We start from the raw sequence: 23,665 nt of genomic DNA on the forward strand, positions 1-23,665 counted from the left end.
ACAGGAAGTCAGCCTTTTATATCCTGAGAGGCCATGGCAATTTCTCAGCACTTCAGAAGGAGACATGCACATTAGTGCACCAATAACCAATTGAAGCCAGTGCTGTCACAACTGTTTTGTTTTCCATGCTAGGATTATGCCAAGAGTTGAATGCACTACTTGAAAATTGCTCTATTTTGACAACAATCTTATGTGGACCTTTCTTACTGTGTACAAGTGCATAATGTTGTGTGTAATGGCTCAACCAAAAGACTTACAAGCCACTGCAAGAATCCTCATAATTGTAAAACTGAGAAAAACAATTCTGTTTTATTATGGAAATAAATGGGCAGCTGTCACTTATGGCATATTGCAGTTAAAGATCTAAAATTCATCCAGTGCTGCCTTTGAGGAATAGTATTCTTCATGAAGCCGTGTGTCAGACTCTGACTTGGCTGGTGGTAGCGCAAAATAAGGCAATGTTGACTATTTCCAAATAGTTAAAGCAGGAAAAATCCTGTAGATTTAAATCACTTTCAGCTTGAAATGAAGATGCCTCGTCCTAGTGTGTTTTCTCCTGGTGTCTCTCAACAGTCAAGGGGAAAGCTAAATTCACAGACATGGGTTCAGAAATACAGAGCAGGTCTTTTTCTATTGTTCTCAGCACACATCTGCATCCTCTGACCTTGAATATTTTGCATGCACATTTGTTAACTCAAGCTGATCAGCTAGTAAAAAACATGGATTTCTTCTTTTAGTAACATGCCTGGCATTCTTCTGACAGCTTGAAAAAGTAAAAAAAAAAAAAAAAAAAAAAAGTCTTTTTGAGAGCTTCATGATCGAGGGCTTGCTGCAACCTGCTGACCGGGTAAAGCAGATTGATTTATGATGTGGAAGTTACAGTTAATGCCCTAGTTAAAAAATGTTCCCAGGCCATTAAGGATGTCAGCCTCCAGTTAGTTGATGAGCTCTCAGCTCGATAGGTAGATACAGTAGACAGACAGACAGACAAGTTTTGTAAAGTTTATTCAGACTAGCAGGAGGGTGCAAGGCAGACACTGCCACTGCTAAGGTTGATCTAGAGATGATGTGTTTTTGTTTGACCTATTTGTTGGTCTGTCTGTGGGTGTAACTTCAGTTTTTCCTTCGTTGACTACAGCACAAATAGTACAAAATAGATATCAGCAAGATCACCATGCCTCATAAAGCAGGATTAAAGTCCTGAGAGACCTGATGTCTGTAAGAGATAGTCTGCTTTATTAAAGAAGTTTTTGTTTTCAGCATGAAATTGAATTTCAGATAAATGTGTGGAAAAGATGAATCTTGAGTGTCAAAACAGCAGCTTTGTAAGTTCTGTGTAATAAAACAGTTTATGTTTGGTCATTTCAGTCCATTAAGGAGATGTTTATGCTGTATTTATATTGTTTGTGTCTGTGTGCTGCAGGAGCTGGAGCTGCGTTGGCAGGAGTACTACGAGCTGGTCACCATGCTGCTGCAGTGGATCAGACACCACATCCTCGTCTTTGAGGAGAGGAAATTCCCCACCAGCTATGAAGAGATCGAGGTGAGTGGATGTTGACAGAAAGTCATTCAAAGAGCATTTTTAATGGTACAACAGCAAAAAAGTACAGATAAGTAAAGCTGATGATGTATCCATTCATTTGTTTTCTGACATGCAGGTTCTCTGGCGTCAGTTCCTGAAGTTTAAAGAAACAGAGCTTCCTGCAAAAGAAGCTGACAAGAACCGATCCAAACACATATTCAAGTCTTTTGAGGTGAGATTCCGTAACAGTACACATAATCATACCAGCCAGCCTGATAGGAGTGTTATTTGTGCTGATCTGCCATGTTGATCATTTCTGATGACTGAAACTTCAAAAAGAGGATCATAAAGTGTTAACAGTTATGTGTAAACCCAGATTTGACTCAGCCAATTTTATTATATAAAGTTGGCTGAGTCAAATCTGGGTTTACACATAACTGTTAACTATGATCCTCTTTTTGAAGTTTCAGTCATCAGAAATGATCAACATGAGTAAAGTTAGAGTACAAAATTAAAAGGAAATAGGGTTAATGTATAATATTAAAAATAAGTTTTATTTAAGAATAAAAACATGAACACAAACTAAACGTAGTCTTTCAACCCCTGTAGGTCTTTTTTACTTTAGACATTTTGGCTAACTATCAGCACAGTTAACAAAGTTACAGATAATGAGCAGCCACAAATACAAGCGTTGTGGTACATTAGGAAACATGACATTATTAAATAATCAAATAATTGAACAAATTAGGAAATAATAATATAGATAAAAATCTGACAGAACATCTACAACAGATATGTCTGCCTCCAAGTTTTTTAGCATCCAGTGAGACCAAGTCATTGGAATAAGGTCCTGTCAGAATTTATTTCAAGCAAAGTGAGCAGCAACTTTTAACGCTTTTTTTTCCCCCAAGTTCAGTCTGACCCTTCGAACAGACAGTAGGAAAAGATCCTGAGACTGAAGATAATAGGCTCCAGACTGAGCTCTTTTCACTGATGTAGGTCAGAGGGTAGGAAGGAAGAAGACCAGAAATAGCCTTGAGTAAAGGAGTATGCCAAAGTAAGATCAACAAAAAGAGACTGATGCACACCAATATAAACGGAATAAAACAGCAGTCATAAAAAAATATGGATGTTTAATACAGTAAGAGACAAGACATAAAAGACAAAGCAGTACAATTACTGTCAAATTAGGTTTGTAAGCTGCACTTTTAATAGCTTTTTTTTAACCTTGAAATATAATTTCGATCCAGAATAAAGTTCTGAGATGCACAAGTCATCACTGTAATTGCATGCAGCTGCCACTGTCAGACACTACTCAGTGTAGAAGGCCTGTCATGATTTAAATTTCACCCCACTCACTGTATACTGCATGCAGCTGCTTTAGTTCTCAGAATGTGGTGGAATATATAAGTACACAGACTAGACCAGCGGCTCTTTTGCCACTTCACTCCCTCGTTAGGTCATAACCTTGCATCAAAGACATTAGGAGTATTCTGTTCAGTAAATAAAGCTAGTGGAGCGCTGGGTTTACTGAGAACACTCATCAGTAAGGACTACAAGTGTTAGGTGGAGCAGGGCACAGGCTGAAAGCTCAACTACGGTACTACAGCAACCCCACAACCCCATCCATCCATACATTTTCTTCTGCTTATCTGGGGCCAAGTCACGATGGCAGCAGGCTAAGCAACTCAGCCAAGACAACTCTCTCCTCCATGAAATTTTCTTGCTCTTCCTGAGGGATTTCGTGGCATTCCCAGACCAGATGAGATATACAATCCCTTTAGCAAGTCCTGGGTCTACTCAGGGGTCTCCTCCAAGTTGGATGCACCCAGATGACCTCCACATAGAGACGACCAGGAGGCCTCCTATTCAGATGTCTGAGTCACTTCAACTGGTTCCTTTTAAACGAAGGAGCAGTGGCTCTACTTCGAGCTCCCTCTGGATACTCCTCGACCTGAGGAATCTCATTTCGACTGCTTGTACCCACAATCTCATTTTTTTGGTCATTACCCAGAGCTCATGACCAGAGGTGAGGGCTGAAATGATTAATAGGTAAATTGAGAGCTTTGCCTTCTAGCTCAGCTCCTTCTTCACTACTCTGGTCCGGCACAATGTCTGTTATACTGCTGATGCTGCACCTATCAGCCTGTGATCGGCGGACGTTTTGGTTTCATTGTTGAATTTCACATAAGAAGAGAAAAAAAGCTGTTTACAGTGGCGTTCCTAGTTGATGGTGCGAGCTACTTGCAAAGTATTTTGGGATTGCTTGCAGTCTGTTAAGTTAAAGCACTTTATAGAGTAGAGTTATTACATAAAATAGTCCTTTAGAAAAGAGGTAAGCTGGCATGCTCATCTTGTTGCTACTTGACCTAGAAATGCCTTAGGCCACTGTGTGAGAGTTCTGCATCATGCAGGTGAGCTTGGGTGTTTGAACTCACTATTGATGTCAAAGAATAAGCAGGATTCATCATAAACAGTAGAAAGCATGAATGAGATGCCGCACCAATCTGCCTGTTAATTTCACAGTCCACTTTCACGTGAACAAGACTTCAGGATACTTGAACTGCTTTAATTGAAGCGAGGACTCACTCTCCACCCAGAGGGAGCAAACCACCACTTTTCATCAGAGAATCTAGCTTTAGACCTGGAGGTGCTGACCCTCGTCCCAGCCACTTCGCACTCAGCTACAAACAGCTCCAATGTCTGCTGGATGTCTCCAACTGAGGAAGCCTACAGAACCACATCATCTACAAAAAGAAGGGATGAAATTCTGAGGTTCCTTAACCAAAAACCTGCCTCCTCCTGATTGAACCTAAAGATCCTGTTCATGTAAATCACAAACAGAATCAGAGGCACAAGTCAATATGATGAAAACAGATGGGTCTAAAAGAGTTGCACAGCTGCACAGAACTGCACACTGTGGACTTTAAACGAAACAGAAATATCACCCAGGAGGACAGTTTGAACCTTTTCCCTTTGGAAGACAACAAAAATAAGACTATGTACCAGATTTTACAGTATAAATTTATAAACACAAGACACACTAAAACATGAATTTGTCTTTTTTCTTTTTTTGCAGAAGGGTTTGGACTGTTTATTTTCTTTGGCTTTGAGAATTTCTGATCAGCCTTTTTCTTTGTGTTTTTATTGTCAGGGTGCAGTTCAGGCAGGACAGGTCAAAGTTCCTCCTAGTTACCACCCTCTAGATGTGGAGAAGGAATGGGGTCGTCTTCACGTCGCCATCCTGGAAAGAGAGCGCCTCCTCAGGACAGAATTTGAGAGGTTAGCGTGACCACACCTCATCACATGCTGTGTTGGCTAAGTAAACTTCACTTTTTATTTAAAAAAGTGAACCAAAAACCACAACATATGAGGAAATCATCACACAACGGTCTCTGTGTCTTTGAGGGTGACTCATTTCCTAATGATACTGTCCGCTTTTGCAGTAAAATGACAGCTCTGTGGGGTGGGAAGAGAGAGAAATTGTATTAGGGCAAACACATGATGACTCTGCCATTACCAACTATAATATGGTCACTTGATTGTGGCTCCTAAACTTCCAATCACAAGGTTGGCAGGGCGTAGCCTCTAAAGACTTTAGAAAATACTGCAGAGTGTGAATAGATATCATCCTAACTTTAGTGGTCAGAAAGACATTGATCATGGCCTTCATGCATCAGGGCTACGATTTAAAGTATTTATTCCCTCGGAGGAACACGTAAGTGTTTTATGTTTTTTCATTTAGCTTTGAAAACTTCTTATTAAATTTTACTTTGTCAGTAACTTTGATTAACTTGAGTTTATTACATCATAAAATGTAAGAAGAATCCAGGATTCTGTTGAAATAGGTTATCTAAAGCACTTTGACTTTTCTCCTCTCTGCAGGCTGGAGCGACTCCAGAGGATTGTCAGTAAGGTCCAGATGGAGTCCGGGGTGTGTGAGGAGCAGCTCAACCAGGTGGAGACTCTGCTGCAAACGGTGAGACTTGAAACTTTGTGCAAAAGTAGAAATCATCACAGCCACATCATGTGCAGCGTTGTAATATTTGTGGATATGTGCTCCAGGATGTGAGGATGCTGAGCTCAGGTAAACCTGCTCAGCACACCACAGAAATGGAGGCCGACCTGGAGAAAGCTGAGGGAATGATCCGCCTCCTTTTCAATGATGTTCAGCTGCTCAAAGATGGACGTCACCTTCAAGCAGAACAGATGTATCGCAGGTGCAAAAAGAAACTTAGCGACATTTGAGACAACTAGCCTTAAAATCAGGGCTGCAGCATGGAACTGTATCATTATTAATTGATCTGCTAATCTATTTATCTATTCATTAGTAAGTTAAAAATTAACTGGAGTTTACATTTAAAATTTCTTGTTAATAAATTGGTCTTCAACCTCAATGTGGTCTTAAAATTAGAAAATTCCAGGCTAAAGCAGTAATTTTTTTTCCTTATTGGCTCTTAGCAAAGATGTCATGTTGAAAAACGAATCAATTAACCAGTTAATTAGGACATTGTATACTGACTTTCCTCCATGGATCCATCTCCAGAGTGTATCGTCTCCACGAGAGGCTGGTGAACGTCCGCAGCGAGTACAATCTCCGCCTAAAGTCAGGTGTGAGCACTACGCAGATCCCCATGACTCAGGTCCACACAACCCAGGTTCAGGTCCTGCAGCAGGCCCCCATGAGGGTGAGGCCCGAGCTGGACGAAGTCACCATGCGGTACATCCAGGATCTCCTGGGCTGGGTGGAGGAGAACCAGCGGCGGGTGGATGACGGGGAGTGGGGCTCTGACTTACCCACTGTGGAGTCCCAGCTCGGTAGCCACCGCGGCTTGCACCAGTCTGTGGAGGAGTTCAGGTCCAAGATTGAGAGGGCAAAGGCTGACGAGGTAAAAACACCAGGAAACACTTTTGATTCAGGAGATATTTTAGATATAAGATATTTTAAACAATCGCCACCTACATCAGGTTTTTTAAAACAATTATCAACAATGATTATCAAGCTACCAACATGGATATAATAGGGGATGAAGAAAAAAAGTCACAGAGTACTTTAAATATAAGATCAGAGTAGTTGTGGAAGTTACAGCCAAAACTAAATATTGTAGCTTTTTTTTTTCATTAAAGTGGAAAACCAGGTCATTTAACTAAATTATTAAGCTCGTTATGAAAAAGGATGGATAAAATTCCAGCATAGAATCAATGGTCTCAAATTACATGTATGTCACTTATGTATCAAATGAGAACATGGGTCAGTTAGCTTAATAAAAGGACATTTGACTCTCGGTCAACTGCAGGCAAAATTAAATTTAAATTTAATCAAATGTAAGAGACCTAACTCAGACCCCATGAATTTTAATAATTTTCATCCTATTTTCAACCTTCCTTTCCTCTCCAAAATCATTGAAAAACACTTGCATATCTGAAAATAACCTCTATGAACAGCACAAAAACATTCTTGGTTGAAATCACTAACAATCTTGTCATGGCAGCTGACTCTGGACTCTCAACAATTGCCATCCTTCTTGGTCTGAGTGCGGCCTATGACTCCATATGCCATCACATCCTCCCTGGCCTCCATTGGAATCATAAACACACCCCTGTGCTGGTTTTAATCATACCTCTCTGGCCACACTTAGTTCATTAAACTCAAATCCTTCAAGTCCCATTGTTTTCCAGTCTCTATTGGCATTGCCCAGGATTCTGTCCTAGGGCCCCTACCGTTCATTATCGGTTTACCTCCTTCTGGCCATATCTTTCTTAAATTCAACATCAACTTTCACTGCTCTGCAGATGACATCCAGCTCTACATATCCACTCCACCCTCCCGGCCTCCTCCCTGCTTCTCATACAACTTCCTCAAACTCAACAGTGATAAAACAGAAGTTCTGCTCATTGACATTAAATCCACCATTATAAAATCTGACAGTTTTTTCCTCACAACTGATCATTTCTCAGTGTCTCCCCCTCAGGTCAAGAGTCTGGGCGTCATCCTTGACAGCACACTGTCTTTCCAAGATAGACCACTATCAAGAGCCTTTAGTCTCTCTGCTACCCACCTCTGGACCTCCCTCCCACCCGACATCCATAACTTAAACTCTCCCTTTTGAAATCCTGTCACAAAACCCCCTGTTTTTAAACTTGCATATTTAGTCTGACTGATTTCTGCCAACCTACACACTGTTTTATGCAATGTTTTAATTCATTGCTGACTTGTGTGTTTTTTTTACTTGCTTATATGTTTTATTTTTACCTTGTAAGGTGACTTTGAATGCTTTGGAAGCCGTATGAATAAAATACATTATGACATTTGACTGTGTAAATATTTTGTTTGGGAACCCTGAGAAATTAAGTAAGAATATATAATTATTAGACAAAATCTCTGAGAAATAGACTGTTTTAAAGTTTAGGATGGTCCTGTTTCTCATGTTTCTTTTCTCCTCTCTCCTCCAGAGTCAGATCTCACCTGCCAGTAAAGCTGCTTACCGCGACTACCTGGGAAAACTGGAGCTGCAGTACGGCAAGCTGCTGGTGAGTGTCAATAAAGACAAAAAAGGGAAAAGTTTACTTCTGTCAACTGAAAAAAATCTCTCTGAAAGGTTCAGTGAACATGGCAAATGACATGGCTGATTGTGACAGTTAGATAAAGCACTGTCTGGAAGTCTTGCTGAGCTTTTCAGAACACATTACATCACAGTAGTTTAGCAGATAATGCTATTAGGAAAAACTCTTATATACATGCAGCTGAGATAGCTAGATTTTCCTTTCCAGTTCTCCGTCAAACTTATGTGCTTTCTGGGAGAAAAAAAAAAAAAAAGGTTTGATTTGATTGTTTTTACTAAATGTTACCTGCTGGACTCGGCTGTGGGTTCTAAGCAGCATGACAAAACTAAGGAAATGTCACCTTTTTAGCCCTCTGTTCCCTTCTAGTTCCATCCGAACCAGTCTGTTAGTCCGTCTTGAGTGTCTCTTATCATCTTTCTCACCTGCACCTTTGCAGAACGCCTCTAAGGCCCGCCTTCGTTACCTGGTGGAGCTTCATGCCTTCGTCGTTGCTGCCACCAAAGAGCTGATGTGGCTGAATGAGAAAGAGGAGGAGGAGGTCAACTACGACTGGAGTGACAAAAATACCAACATGGTTGCCAAGAAAGACAACTATTCGGTAGAGAAACAGCACGATGCTCTGATAGCTCACAGAGATTTGTGATTGATAGAGATGTGATTATGACTGTTATCGTTTTATAATCAGGGTTTGATGAGAGACTTGGAGCTCAGGGAGAAGAAAGTGAATGGCGTCCAGGCTACAGGAGACAAACTGCTGCGGGATGGACACCCTGCCAGGAAGACCATAGAGGTAAGACTCATAAGACTACAACCTAAATGTACAAGTCTTCATTACTCAAATATTACACTGATTACCCTCCCTTCCTCAGGCCTTTACTGCAGCTCTGCAGACTCAGTGGAGTTGGATCCTCCAGCTGTGCTGCTGCATTGAAACTCACCTGAAAGAAAACACAGCCTACTTTCAGGTATATAGTGCAAGACGTTCTTCATAAGAACAGTCCATTTGTTTTTCAGAGAACAATTTGCCTCCCTTTTCTTAGTAAATTTGCCACCGTGTTTGCCAAACTGACTGCTGCTGTGCGTAGAGTAAAAAATAATCTTTATTTCACCTTCTCCCTTGTCTAGTTTTTCTCTGATGTCAAAGAGGCGGAGGACAGGATCAAAAAGATGCAGGACACAATGAAGAGAAAATACACCTGCGACCGCTCCATCACTGTCACAAGGCTGGAAGATCTCCTGCAGGATGCAGCTGTAAGCTTATATATGCTTTTGTTGTCGTCTGCTTCTAAAAAAAAAAAAAAAAAATCAAAATACTGTTGTTATACTTTGAAAGAGGGCACCTTTGTTCTGTGTACTGTAAAATATCTTTAATACAGATGCACACTACCAATGGGCCAGGATTAGAGGACTGTTTCTAAATATTTTCAAATTAAAGCTCACTGTGATAGTTGTGTTTTAAACACCATTTTAAATCATTTTTCAATCCTTGATCTTCACAGGATGAGAAGGAGCAACTTAACGAGTTCAAAACTCACCTTGAAGGCCTCAAACGAAGGGCCAAGACCATTATCCAGCTCAAGCCTCGTAACCCTGCTACAGCAATAAAAGGCAAACAGCCCATTCAGGCTGTCTGTGACTTTAAACAGATGGAGGTAAGTGGATAACTGGGTGTTGAAAGCTTTGATATATAGTAAAATATTTTTGGACATAAGGATAACTAATTGTCCACTCACAGAAATCATTTGTGATCCAAAAATGTACTTGAATTTGACATATCAATGAGGTAAAATAACTTCCTGTCTATATTCGTCTGTCTTCAGATCACAGTCCACAGAGGAGATGAGTGCGCTCTGCTGAACAACTCCCAGCCTTACAAGTGGAGAGTGCTGAATGACAAAGGCAGTGAGTCGACTGTTCCATCCATCTGCTTCCTGGTTCCCCCCACCAATAAGGACGCTGTCAACGGTGTTGCCGGGTAAATTAAGAGTTTTTCTGGGTTTTTAAGATGAGTGTCAGATCCAAACTGTTTGTTAATCTCCACTTCACCTTCCTCAGCCTCGATGGAAACCTGCAGAGACTGCAGAACATGTGGCAGATGATGTTTGTGGACATGAAGAGTCTGCTGTCCTGGCAATACTTGATGAGAGACATTCATATCATCAAATCCTGGAACATCACAATGGTAAGAACACAGGACAGACACAACAACAATGCCCCTGAAATCCACAGACCACAATGATGTTTTTTAAAGATATCAATCTACTTAGCAGAGACAAAAGGGAAAATGAAGATAATCATTCATTTTGAGCAATAAAATCTACATTCTCTTTGAGTTTTTGTCTTTTTGGGATCAAGTTTTTACTGAAGTTGGCACATAAAAATAATTGCCTCTCCCCTTGCTGTTTTATAATAAGTACATAATTAAAAGATGGGAGAGTATTTTGGATTTCAGCTGACTGTTTACTTCACTGAGATAAACATTATTTGCTTAGCACACAATTAAATCTCCTTTTAGAGGGAGACAAAGCTTTGTGTTTAACTGCTGTGACTTAAATATAACTACTTTTCATGTCCCTGTCTTCATACCTGTGCAGTTTAAGACCATGAGGGTGGAGGAGTACCGTCTGGCTCTGAGGAACCTGGAGCAGCACTACCAGGACTTCCTGAGAGACAGTCAAGACTCTGAGATGTTCGGGGCAGAGGATCGCATGCAGGTGGAGTCCAGCTACAACAGAGCCAGCCAGCACTACAACACCATGGTCAGCTCTGCAGAGCAAGGTGTGTACTATCCACTCAGTTTTACATCATCTATCATCACTCAGACATTATCTTTGGCTGCTAATGTTAATTACACCTTCACTGAGTTAAACACGGCATTTTCTCATACAATCACTCTTCAGACTTTTGTGTTGAATTTTTTCATGGTCATTTGTGTGTAAGTTGACTGTTGGGTTCACATTTCAGGCTATGAGCCTCCCAGAGCAGGTAAGGTGTTTCAGTTACAGCACCTGATGTGCAGTAGAAGCTTCTGATTGGCTGAACCCGACTGTATGCGTGTGTTTGCACTGAGGGCTGTTGTGCTGTCATGATTCACGTCATTCATTAACTCAATCACCTTCATTATCCTCACTGATTTTATTTCTCTTCTCTTCACTTCACCCATTCACTCATTCACGCCCTCTTCTGTTTGTGCATGGGTTTAAAGAGCAGCTGACTTCCAGCCTGAATCACTCTATGAATGAATCACTGTAAATAGATCAATGACACAACTGAACTAATGATACTCGTAGCACAAATCAAGTTTGAACAAGTGCATTTATTATGTAATTCATGAAATAAACATAAAGTAGCTCTACTAAATAACATATAGTGTTTGAAGATGAAGATTTTAAAATATTGAAAGCATTTGAGAAATGTTTGGGGTTTGCTATGAGTCAGTTTAATACAAGATGATGTTAAATGTAAACGGATGTTTTATAGGTTTGATATTAAAGAACTAACTTTGAAAATGTGGTATCTTTCTGTGCTGTTTGATTTTACAAGCTTTTGTGAATCTTACATGAAAGCCAAATCATGACTTGAACTAACAATGGGCTTGTTCATTTACACTTTTTGTGATCTGTACAAACATTCAATCAATTTAAATATATATATGTTTTATCCTACCAGGAGAGCAGGATGAGTCCATGTGTAAGACTTACCTGACAAAGATCAAGGACCTTCGACTGAGGCTGGAGGGTTGTGAGAATCGAACAGTGACTCGCCTTCGCCAGCAGGTGGACAAAGAGCCGCTGAAAGCCTGTGCTCAGAAAACTGCAGAGCAGATGGTAATGATATTAAAATTACAGGACAAAGTCAGCTTAAAAACAGGAATAACAACAGTGTTTATTGGTGTAGCAGATCGTTATTTATAGGTTCACTCAGTCTTTATTTAAACTGCAGTTAAATCAGACTTTTTTTTTTTAATCAGATCTTCAAAGCAAACTTGTTTTTACTGTTTTTCTCAATTGCTATATGGCATTATGAAGTCACCATCTGCTATATATAACCAGGTGGTGGAAAAATGGCTCTGACCAAATGTTAAGGAATCCAAATCTTGTGGTTGCTTCAGTTTTGAACTGGGGACAAACATTTAGTTTTGTGTGTAAAACTAAAGTAATTCTTGTGTGGCAGTTATGATACATCTGTTGGATTTGAACATGCTAACATCACATAAAAAACCATTGAAAACTAACATTTATTTGTGAAAGTTATGTTATTTGAATAGCCAAACAGCTAAGTAGCTTGTTTGACTGGCTGGTTATGAAACTGCTCCTAGCAAAAAGGCTAATCCAAGCTATGTATGTTTAGTCGTAGTTGTAATAGTAGTACTTCAGCAGTAGTAATATTTATATATGTTTAGTAGTTTGTTAGGTGGCTAACCCAAGATTCTAGCTAAAAGCAAGCAAGTTAATTTGTGTATAAAATATTAAGAATAAGTCATGAACAGAACAAGGTCTTTCTTGTGTTTTTGCATACAGGTAGATGTTTTCAGGTGTAGTCTTGCTCTTGTAGCTCTCAGGAGCTGAAAAAAGGTTCACTTCTACTTAAGCCAGTAATACTTTATTCCCTTAAAGTCATAAATGTCAGTGACTTAGCACCCCAACATCATGCCAAGGTGGTTAAATGTACAAAATAGGGATGCCAAATATCATCTTCATAACTGATGGCTTTCATGTGACATCACACCCTCAAGCAAGCGAGAACAACTGTCTACAGATGTACTCTGTTGACATGTTGACAGTCTTTGGTGCCACCTACATGTTTTAGCCTTTTTTTCTTTTCTCTTCTAATGAAAAATAGTTGTTTTTAAGCTGGATGCACTAACTGATGAGGAGACAAGCTGGGTTTTACTTCTTTAGAACCCCATCATAGGAAAAAAAAAAAACCCAGAGACTAATAAATAGCAGATTAATACAAGCAGAAGCTCCATTATCCCTGCAGTTTACAGTTAACAGTAGCACAGACTTCTCCTAATCCTTCTTTAGATATTGATGAAAATATGACTATTTTTATACTAATAATACAGGGACAGACCACTGACTGACAGTTGGTAATGATCCTGATAAGATTATTAAGTAATATGAAGTAGCCAATATTAGTTAATTAGCACTTATCTATGTTTTAACGAATAAGAACTTTTGAAGACTTTATCCTGTTGAGAAAGATTCTTCTCTAATGTAGAGAAACTGTTCAGTACACACCCATGAGGCAAAGTTCTGGCAGGGATTTTTCTGATTTTGGTGATTTATACAGTAACCCCAGGTGCTGCATGAGAGTCCAAAGGGACACAGACTTTGAGTTTAAATCACTCAGTTTTCCTGTGGTGTTGAGTGATGTAGACATGGATTGTTTTGATTCAGTGGAGGTTAAAATGTCTGCTTTAGTGCCGTGTAGTTTTCAAGATTAGCTGCCACTGTTGTAGGCTTTAGTGTTTCCCTTCAGGTCTCTGGTCATGTGACTAAGAGCTATTAGTCTCAGTATTAATAATAGGGCTCGTGTGTGCAGACATGACCAGCTTGCTTGCGTTAGCTGCTGTGGAAACAATTCAGACCTCAGTTATTACCTATGCTGATGACACTGCATAAAGATGTAATCTCAGCATTTCCAGTGCAAGGTGATAAACTGCAGGCAAGTTGCCCAAATGCTAAAGTAGTTGGCGTATTTTCCTGATCGGTATTGTTTATACCATAGATGCCTTGATTTAACAAAGCAATATCTGAAGATTGCACTGTTGCTTCACTTCTGCCTCAGAAAATCTCATTAATGTTATGTTTAAAAGTTACTCCTCTGGAAAAGAGTTCAATAGACTTTCCTCAATTTTCCCACCAACAGAAAGTCCAATCTGAGCTAGAGGGCTTGAAGAAAGACTTGAACACCATCACTGAGAAAACAGAGGAAGTTCTGGCATCTCCTCAGCAGCTGAGCTCAGCCCCAGTGCTGCGCTCAGAGCTGGACGTCACGCTGAAGAAGATGGACCACGTTTACGGCCTCTCCTCCGTCTACCTGGACAAGTGAGGCTCTATGACACTGTTTACTCTTTATTATGTATGCTCAACTGATTTTGTGCTCTTTATAAAGTGTAAACCTTTTCATTTTAGGCTGAAGACCATCGATGTTGTGATCAGAAACACCAAAGACGCAGAGGACACTCTGAAGAGCTATGAGAATCGTCTGCGTGATGTGAACAAAGTGCCAGCAACAGAGAAGGAGGTGGAGGACCAGCGCAGTCAGCTCAAGGTATTCACTGTCATTTGCACATTTACTGTACTTTATATCTTACTCCTTTGTGCTCCTTTGCAATGCTTCACTTCTTCACCACTACTTTGTCCGGTAGTCGATGCAGGAGGAAGCAGAGTCTGACCAGGCAGTGTTCGACCGCCTTCAAGACGAGCTGAAGAAGGCAACAACCATCAATGACAAGATGACGAGGATCCACAGCGAGCGTGACGCCGAGCTGGACCACTACCGTCAGCTGGTCAACAGCCTCTTGGAGCGCTGGCAGGCTGTGTTTGCTCAGATCGACATCAGGAAGCGCGAGCTTGACCTCCTTGGACGCAACATGAAGACATACAACGGAAACTACGAGTGGCTGATCCACTGGCTCGGAGAGGCAAGACAGAGGCAGGAGAAGATTCAAGCCGTGCCCATTGGCGACAGCAAGGCTCTCAAGGCACAGCTGGCAGAGGAGAAGGTAAGGTTGTATAGAATGAGAAAAACAGGTTGGTACGCCCTCTGGTGGGCGTACTGATGGGACAGATTCAACCCTGAATTCTCTTCAAAACTGATTCAAATCACTCAAAGTCCATTGAAGCAAGGGTCTAGTTATTGAAGTGTGAGAAAGTGCTTCTGTTTTGTCCTTGTTTAAAGAATTGATCAATAATTTATAATCTCTTTTACAGAAACTCCTGGAAGAGATCGAGACAAACAAAGACAAGGTTGAAAGTTGTCAGAAAAATGCAAAGGATTACATCGACTCAGTCAAGGTTTGTGCCAACGCTTCCAGCCTAAACAAAGGAAGGTGCTTTTGCTTGGCTTGTTTTGAGATGATTTTCTTCTTTTTAGGATTACGAGCTCCAGCTTTTGACCTACAAAGCCCTGCAGGATCCCATCGCCTCACCTTTAAAGAAACCAAAATTGGAGGCTGCATCCGATAATATCATTCAGGAAGTGAGTTGTTGCATTTATTACATTTCAGCGATAATTGGAAGCATGTGAATACATCCAAAGTGGGTGTTGAGATTGATTATGATTGTCTTCGACTTTTCTTCTCATAACAGTAATTTAAAAACATCAAAAATCTCTTTATTTTGGCAATTAAATACACTCAAGTATGACAAATTTAATTCACATATTTTGAAGAGAATCTGTTTTTCCTCTTTGCTGCTGCTTTTATTTCCAGTATGTCACTCTGAGAACTCGCTACAGTGAGCTGATGACTCTGACCAGCCAGTACATCAAGTTCATCATAGACGCACAGCGCCGCCTGGAGGAGGAAGAGGTAATTACACTCAAAGTCAGCAGCCATGCAGCAGGTTCCCTCTAACAGAAACAATGCCACCTTTACCTGTTAACTGAGCCATGTATGGGAAATAATTTGTCATCAACTCTTTAAAATGTTGGCACTTGGCACAATTGTAGATCGTAGGACTCCAGGTCTAAAAGCGTTGGATTGAAAATAGCGTGCAGTGGTGAAGCAAACTGTTTCATCCTAGTGTTTCAGCACATCACATACCCACTACAGTACATGTCTCCCATTCCCCCTACACTGCATTTAGTAGAATCATGTCACACAGTCTGACTCTGATCAGCTCTGAATTCAGTCACATTTTCTTACTGCTTATCCAACAAGTTTTGGTTTGATGTTTGCTTCTTTCTTTCCTCCTGAAATCACCAACACTTGTGATTGAAAGGCTTTGGTTTGGCTGACTGCCTCTGCAGCGAATTCATTTTTATCTACCTTACCTTTACTTTTCCCCTTCTTCTTTTCTAACTTTCTATTGTGTTTGATCCTTTTGACCTGCTCGCCAGTGCTTTGTCATGATGAATATTAATCACACGCTTAAGAGATGAATTAACCCCAAAGCACCAGGTATTTAAAACAAGAGCAACCTCTCAATTCATGCCCCCCCCCCCACATAAGATCTTTGTCTGTAGTGAAGGGAAGGTTTAGGATCTCTTAGAGACCTTTAATATTTGATATCTTTATATTCTCTTAGAGATTTGAGTTTTCATTTGCCAGCAGAAATGTGAATTAGTGAAAAGGTTGTAAGCTCTTATTTATTCATTATTGTCTCAACATTAAACACCCTAGGATCTAAAGATTCATTAAGTGATTATTCTCATCATTGTTTTTTTTTTCTTATTCTGCTAAATTAAATAAGCTTAAAAAAACCTTTTGGTTGTTATGTATGTACATACCATATATACAACAAAATCTGCAACTCTTCCATTATAGAAACAGTCAGCATCAAGGGGAATGCTCAGAAACACCACTTCAACTTTGCTGTAATAGATAAATGGAGATCAGTAATAGATTATAGATAATAAAACGAACCATCTACCCTGATGCTTAAAAGCTCCAGTTTGGCCTTCTGCAATACTGCTCGGCATCTGGTCGGAAGATGAGCTTGACTTGACTGTGGGATCCAAAACCCATAAAAGGCACTGCTATAGTCTGCAGTAGAAACCCCACGACATATAAAACATTATGTTTACCTTATGAAGTGTAAGATTGTTTTATGGGTTGCATGATTGTTGGATTAATTGATATTATGTTAAGCTTCATTTATCATATCTATAGCAAATGTAATTTTATTTCTTACAGTTGATTTGATCAGCTATCAAGAGATACAGTACATTCAGAAAACATTCAGACACCCTTCACTTTTTTCAGTTTTGTAATGTTGCAGCCTGATGCTACAGTCATTCAAATAATTTTTTCCTCTAATTAAGCCACACTCATTACCCCATAATGACAGAGCCAAAAGAGAATTTTTTGCAAATTTCAAATTCAGACCTGAGCTAAATTTCATATGTTTTTGCAGAGAGCCTGAATACTTATTTCAATGTGATATTTCAGTAAAAAAAAAAAAAAATCTAAAATGTCGTCTTCATTTTGTCATGATGGGGTACTGAGTGGAGATTATTGAGAATTCAAAATATTTTTTCGACTCTAGCATCAGGCTGCCTCAGAGTCTAAACCTCAGAGTTCAAAAACATGCATTCACAGCATTGTGGGCTGGTTAAAGGGGATTCTTTCACCCACTGGACACCTTGCCTGAAACTATGACACAATGCTGACTGCATCTATGGAAAATATGGCACGTTGCCTAGTGGATAAATAGAGGAACGTGGTGCTTATAGAGCCGAAGTATCTGTCCTAAAACTGAAGTTTAGTTAGTGATCAATATGACAGGTCTCTAAAGGTTTTGGACCTTCCTTTTTGGTGTCAGTCATCTGCACTATTTCACAGTGATCATCCATTTTCACTACAGAACAGAAATCATCCTTTTAAGTTTCATTCATGTTGTCAGAAATTATCTTTTTTATTTCTTGCGTCCTGTCTTCTTTGTGTTTTGTGCAACATGAATCCATGCTTTGTTTGCTGCATCACTTTGCTCTTCTTGGTGGTCTGATAAATTCAGATCTGTTTGGATGTAATTTCATAAATTATTATTTATGAGGATTATTGGGCTATTTCTAGACTTCTCCAAGATTTTTTTCCACTGCAAATAATACTTTTTCTGCATGCTGCTGTTCATGTTTAACTCATCTGGTGACTGAATTATGCAACAATGTGACATTACGATCTAAAATATTCAATATTAAGCTAAAAATGACAGCAAAACCAGTACATCATGATATTATCAGAAGAATATTATTCAGCTTTTTTATGTGTAAAAACCTGTTTTATACAATGTTAATTTTTTACACTGTCCTAGACGTATTGTGAGGATGCTAGAAAACATTAACACATAAGAGTATCTGCATGAAAGTGTAGTGTTGTGCTGTGTTGTGAAGTAAAGTGTCATTCTGTGTGCCATACATTAAAAACATGACAATCCTTTCCCAGTACAGTTTTCTCTCCTATAAAACAACTGTCCACTTGTAGTTGAATAACTGTAACATATTCTCATGTATTTACATTTTCATGTACCTACATGTTTTTAACTTCTCTCATGTCGAAGTTTTTATTTTATAGTCTAACACGTTAAACATTCTCTCTATTTCATTTACTCCCTCTTTGCTTTACTAATACAGAAAGCTTCTGAAAAGCTCAAAGAAGAGGAGAAGAGAAAGATGGCAGAGATACAGGCTGAGCTAGATAAACAGAAACAGTTGGCTGAGGCTCAGGCTAAATCTGTGGCCAAAGCAGAACAAGAAGCTCAGGAGCTGAAGCTGAAGATGAAAGAGGAGGCCAGCAAGAGGCAAGATGTGGCAGGAGAGGCTGAGAAACAGAAACAGAACATCCAACAGGAGCTGCATCAGCTCAAGAGTCTGTCAGAGCAGGAGATCAAGTCTAAGAATCAGCAGCTGGAGGAGGCGCTGAGTAGTCGTACCAAAATCGAGGAGGAAATCCATATAATTAGAGTCCAGTTAGAGACAACAATCAAACAGAAAGCCACAGCTGAGACGGAGCTACAAAACCTCAGAGACAAGGCTGCTGATGCTGAGAAGCTCAGGAAAGCTGCTCAGGAGGAGGCAGAGAGGCTGCGCAAGCAAGTGACTGAAGAGACTCAGAAGAAGAAAAATGCCGAAGATGAGCTGAAGCGTAAATCTGAGGCAGAAAAAGAAGCCGCCAAACAGAAGCAGAAAGCTCTGGAAGACCTTCAGAGATTCAAAATGCAGGCTGAGGAGGCAGAGAGGCGCATGAAACAAGCCGAGGAGGAGAAACACAGGCAGATCAAGGTGGTAGAGGAGGTGGCACAAAAGTCAGCTGCCACACAGCTGCAGGCCACAACCATGTCATTCAGTGAGAAGGCAACTAAACTGGAGGAATCCCTGAAGAAGGAGCAAGGCACCGTGCTTCAGCTGCAGGAGGAGGCAGAGAAACTTCGGAAACAACAAGAGGAAGCTGACAAAGCCAGGGAGCAGGCAGAGAAAGAGCTTGAAACATGGAGACAGAAAGCCAACGAGGCGCTCCGCCTGAGGCTACAAGCCGAGGAGGAGGCTCAGAAGAAGAGCCAGGCTCAAGAGGACGCAGAGAGGCAGAAGGTCGAGGCAGAACGGGACGCTAAGAAAAGGGCCAAAGCTGAGGAAGCTGCTCTGAAACAGAAGGACAACGCAGAGAAAGAGCTGGAGAAACAGAAGAAGTTTGCTGAACAAATAGCCCAGCAGAAGTTGTCTGCAGAGCAGGAGTGCATCCGACTAAAGTCTGACTTTGAACACGCTGAACAGCAGAGAGGCCTGCTAGACAATGAGCTCCAGAGACTGAAGAAAGAAGTGACTGATGCTGAAAAGCAGAGAAAACAGCTCGAAGATGAGCTGGCTAAAGTCAGAAGTGAAATGGACTCTCTTCTTCTGATGAAGGTCGAAGCTGAGAAGCAGACCCTGTCAAACACAGAGAAGAGCAAGCAGCTTCTGGAGTCTGAGGCGCTTAAAATGAAACAACTCGCAGAGGAAGCAGCAAGACTGAGATCAGTCGCCGAAGAGGCGAAGAAGCAGAGGCAGACTGCAGAAGACGAGGCAGCTCGGCAAAGAGCTGAGGCTGAAAAGATCCTCAAAGAAAAACTGGCTGCTATCAATGAAGCAACTCGACTCAAGACTGAAGCTGAGATCGCTCTGAAAGCCAAAGAAGCAGAAAATGAAAGACTGAAAAGAAAAGCTGAGGATGAGGCTTATCAGAGGAAGCTGCTGGAGGATCAGGCTGCTCAGCATAAACAAGACATAGAAGAGAAAATCACACACCTGAAGAGCTCATCAGACTCAGAGCTGGTGAGACAAAAAACAATTGTAGAAGAAACCCTGAAGCAGAAGAAGGTGGTTGAAGAAGAAATTCACATCATTAAGATCAACTTTGAGAAAGCATCCAAAGAAAAGTCCACTTTGGAGGCAGAGTTGAAGAAACTAAAAGGGATTGCAGATGAGACAGAGAAGAGCAAACTCAAGGCTGAACAGGAGGCTGAGAAACTGAGAAAGCTTGCTGCTGAGGAAGAGAAGAAAAGGAAAGAATCAGAGGAGAAGGTGAAGAGGATCACTGCAGCAGAGGAAGAAGCTGCACGGCAATGCAAAGCTGCCAAGGAAGAAGTGGAGCGCCTCAAAAAGAAAGCCGAAGAGGCCAATAAACAGAAAGAAAAAGCGGCAAAAGAAGCAGAAAAGCAGGTGGTTTTGGCCAAAGAGGCAGCACAGAAATGTAGCGCCGCAGAGCTGAAAGCCCAAGAAGTTCTCAGCAAAAATAAAGACGACGCTCTTGCTCAGGAAAAACTGAAAGGAGAATTTGAAAATGCCAAGAAACTTGCACAAGCTGCTGAGAAAGCCAAAGAGAAAGCTGAAAAGGAGGCTGCCCTGCTCCGTCAAAAAGCAGAGGAGGCTGAAAAACAGAAAAAAGCTGCAGAGGATGAAGCTGCCAAACAGGCCAAAGCTCAAAAAGATGCAGAGAAGTTGAGGAAAGAGGCAGAAGCAGAGGCCTCCAAGAGAGCAGCAGCTGAAGCAGCAGCTCTGAAGGCAAAGCAGCAAGCTGATGCAGAGATGACCAAGCACAAAAAAGAAGCAGAACAAGCACTGAAGCAGAAGTCTCAGGTGGAGAAAGAGCTCACAGTGATCAAACTGAAGCTGGATGAGACCGATAAGCAGAAAGCTGTGCTTGATGAGGAGCTTCAGAGAGTTAAAGGTGAAGTCAATGATGCTGTCAAGCAAAAGAAGCAGGTGGAAGATGAACTGTCCAAAGTTAAGAAGCAAATGGATGAGCTCCTGAAACTTAAGCTGAAGATTGAAGAGGAAAACAAACGCCTCATGAAGAAAGATAAAGATAATACACAGAAATTACTTGCAGAGGAAGCTGAGAAAATGAAGAGCCTAGCAGAGGATGCTGCAAGACTTAGTGTGGAAGCTGAGGAAGCAGCAAGACAGAGACAGATCGCTGAGTCTGACCTAGTTGAACAGAGAGCACTGGCAGAGAAAATGCTAAAGGAGAAAATGCAGGCAATCCAGGAGGCTACCAAACTGAAAGCTGAGGCAGAGGAGCTCCAAAAACAGAAGAACCAGGCACAGGAGAAGGCCAAAAAACTACTGGAGGACAAACAACAGATCCAGCAGCGCCTCGACAAAGAGACAGAGGATTTCCAGAAGTCATTAGAGGCTGAGCGCAAGAGGCAGATGGAAATATCAGCAGAAGCAGAGAAACTAAAACTGAAGGTCAAAGAGCTCAGTGACGCTCAAGCAAAAGCTGAAAAGGAGGCTAAGAAATTCAAGACCCAAGCTGATGAAGCAAAAGCACGTCTGCAAGAGACAGAAAAGCAAAGTACAGAGTTGGTTGTGCAGAAGTTGGAGACACAGAGGCTGCAGAGCACCAGAGAGGCCGATGACTTGAAGAAAGCCATCGCTGATCTTGAAAAAGAGAGGGAGAAGTTGAAAAAAGACGCAGAGGAGCTTCAGAAGAAATCTAAAGAGGTATTTTCACATGAATTAACACTGAAAATTAGTTTACTCAACCCATGAAATTAACCAAACCTTTTTAAACACTAACTACAGAATCTGTGGAAGCACATGTAACATTTCATGTAAATTGCAGAGACTTTGAGTAACATGCAGCAATTTATATGAACTCCATATAAAAACTTCCAGAGTCAAAACAGACACCCCTGAATCAGTGAAACTCTTGTGAGCATTCTTTGGAAAAATACATGAAAATGTCATTTTTTCATGTTTGTTTGCAAGATATGTTTTAACTGCAAGAGGAGAGACTAAAATGGGGAAAACAGCCTGCTGTGTTCTTACTACAACCAGAGACAAATATGATAAATAAGAGAGCACGGGGTGGCATCAGCTCTGTTGAAACATAGCAGTGTTTACAAATTACTTGGATGTGAGGTGCTGCCCTAGGGGATAGTTTGAAATAGGCTAAACTTACAGCATCAATCTTACACTTAACTGTAAATACAGATGTCCTGGTGTATCAGGCTCAAAGTTTGATAACTTGGAAGAATTAGGAGGGGCGAAGGTTTTTAGCCACCGTTTGATATCAGCAGTGCATGCGCCGTGAAAGATTATATCCTTTATAAATGTATGGTGACATTAATTGCAAAGCCAAGTCAGATTCCTAGTGTCTCATCAGGCGACTCCATCTTGCACAGCTTCAAGCTGAATAGCTTGTTTCCAGCCACAGAAAGGTCGGACCAATTAACATCATTTTATGAGAGGGAGGCGGTAGCTACAGGCTTATGGGCAGAATTGCATGTCAACAGAAACTAAATTTGATTTTTGTTTTTGTATTTAAGTTGCTCAATTTGAATAACTGAAAAAAAATTTTGAATTAAACCAAGTGATTTGAATTTGTAATTTTTAAACTGCATCTTAACTAGAATGTTTTATATTGAATTTAAAAGTTTAAAACTGAATTGAAATAAACATTAAGCTGTGTTCTTTTCTTACCAAAAATACTGAGCCCAGAGTCTTCACATTCAGCTCTCTCTTCAGATTTGGCTCATTCAGTTCAGTTTAGCATCGACCAACTCAGATTCATGTTTTTCATGTTCATGTCCACTGATAAGGAGGAGCAATCAAGTGCAGATTCACAGCACACAGTTTTGACCAATCAGCACCTTTGTTTTGACCACATGACTGCTGATTGGTCAAAACTGTGTGCTGTGAATCTGCACTTAATGGCTCTTGCTTATCAGCTGGACAATGAGCACAAAATATCTGAATCTGAATTGGAAGTCGTGAAACTGAAATAGAGGAGCGACTGTGGAGGGAACTAAATGTGAGGACGTGTTTTTATTAAGGAAAAAATGCAGCTTTTAAACACATTTTACAACATTTTATTTCAGACTCTGTATTTTTTATGAATTTGAATTAATTGATTTAATTTCAAATATTTATTTTAATTATTCAAGTCAAGCAACTTAAATACAAATTAGAGAAATGAAAATAAGGTTTCTGATGACATATTTCTGCCCATACAGGTATGTTTTAGTTACACTGCAAGCTGTTAAGCAATGACTTCACAAGACGCACTGAAAGCCTTTTCTTGGTGGTAATGAGGTTTTTACTCTTCCTTCAGCAAGAGTTTGATCGGCCCCATTGATAGTGAACAATAATAACGGCCGACTGTCCGGCTCGCATTATGTAGCATACTCCCTGGATAGCACACACCTACTATGTCATATGTATGTTTTGTTGTTCTGATTGGCCTGTGATGAATGTAAAAGACAAGAGTATTTGTTCAATCACCCTCCAGTTTTTTGCCCTTCCCATCTATGGGCTGTTGCCCAGATGGATGCAGAACGTACCCCATGCCATGAATATGTGAAACACAAGTGCTAGATTAGCTTTTGTATTCAGTGAGCAGAGATCGTTCATCCGTCCACAATGAAGTGC

At 40.6% G+C, this 23,665-nt stretch overlaps 1 protein-coding gene across 17 annotated transcripts in view; it reads left to right on the forward strand.

The window, feature by feature from the left end:
- pleca (plectin a) overlaps nt 1-23,665 on the forward strand; it is a 137,275-nt gene that overhangs the window by 105,070 nt on the left and 8,540 nt on the right. For 14 of the 17 annotated variants that reach the window (XM_041809360.1, XM_041809361.1, XM_041809370.1 and 11 more), the window contains 24 exons: nt 1,424-1,543; nt 1,659-1,754; nt 4,677-4,804; nt 5,408-5,501; nt 5,588-5,742; nt 6,069-6,411; nt 7,976-8,053; nt 8,523-8,684; nt 8,772-8,876; nt 8,956-9,051; nt 9,212-9,337; nt 9,586-9,738; nt 9,907-10,061; nt 10,142-10,268; nt 10,681-10,864; nt 11,051-11,071; nt 11,756-11,913; nt 13,961-14,139; nt 14,227-14,365; nt 14,463-14,819; nt 15,028-15,111; nt 15,191-15,295; nt 15,528-15,626; nt 18,389-21,736. In XM_041809360.1, coding sequence (XP_041665294.1) covers nt 1,424-1,543; nt 1,659-1,754; nt 4,677-4,804; nt 5,408-5,501; nt 5,588-5,742; nt 6,069-6,411; nt 7,976-8,053; nt 8,523-8,684; nt 8,772-8,876; nt 8,956-9,051; nt 9,212-9,337; nt 9,586-9,738; nt 9,907-10,061; nt 10,142-10,268; nt 10,681-10,864; nt 11,051-11,071; nt 11,756-11,913; nt 13,961-14,139; nt 14,227-14,365; nt 14,463-14,819; nt 15,028-15,111; nt 15,191-15,295; nt 15,528-15,626; nt 18,389-21,736 — 6,612 coding nt within the window. The remainder of the gene's footprint in view (nt 1-1,423; nt 1,544-1,658; nt 1,755-4,676; nt 4,805-5,407; nt 5,502-5,587; nt 5,743-6,068; nt 6,412-7,975; nt 8,054-8,522; nt 8,685-8,771; nt 8,877-8,955; nt 9,052-9,211; nt 9,338-9,585; nt 9,739-9,906; nt 10,062-10,141; nt 10,269-10,680; nt 10,865-11,050; nt 11,072-11,755; nt 11,914-13,960; nt 14,140-14,226; nt 14,366-14,462; nt 14,820-15,027; nt 15,112-15,190; nt 15,296-15,527; nt 15,627-18,388; nt 21,737-23,665) is intronic. The other 3 variants (XM_041809362.1, XM_041809363.1, XM_041809373.1) reach the window with 1 other exon arrangement.

This window comes from Cheilinus undulatus, linkage group 16, assembly GCF_018320785.1.
Source record: "Cheilinus undulatus linkage group 16, ASM1832078v1, whole genome shotgun sequence".
In the NCBI taxonomy this organism is placed as follows: Eukaryota; Metazoa; Chordata; class Actinopteri; order Labriformes; family Labridae; genus Cheilinus; species Cheilinus undulatus.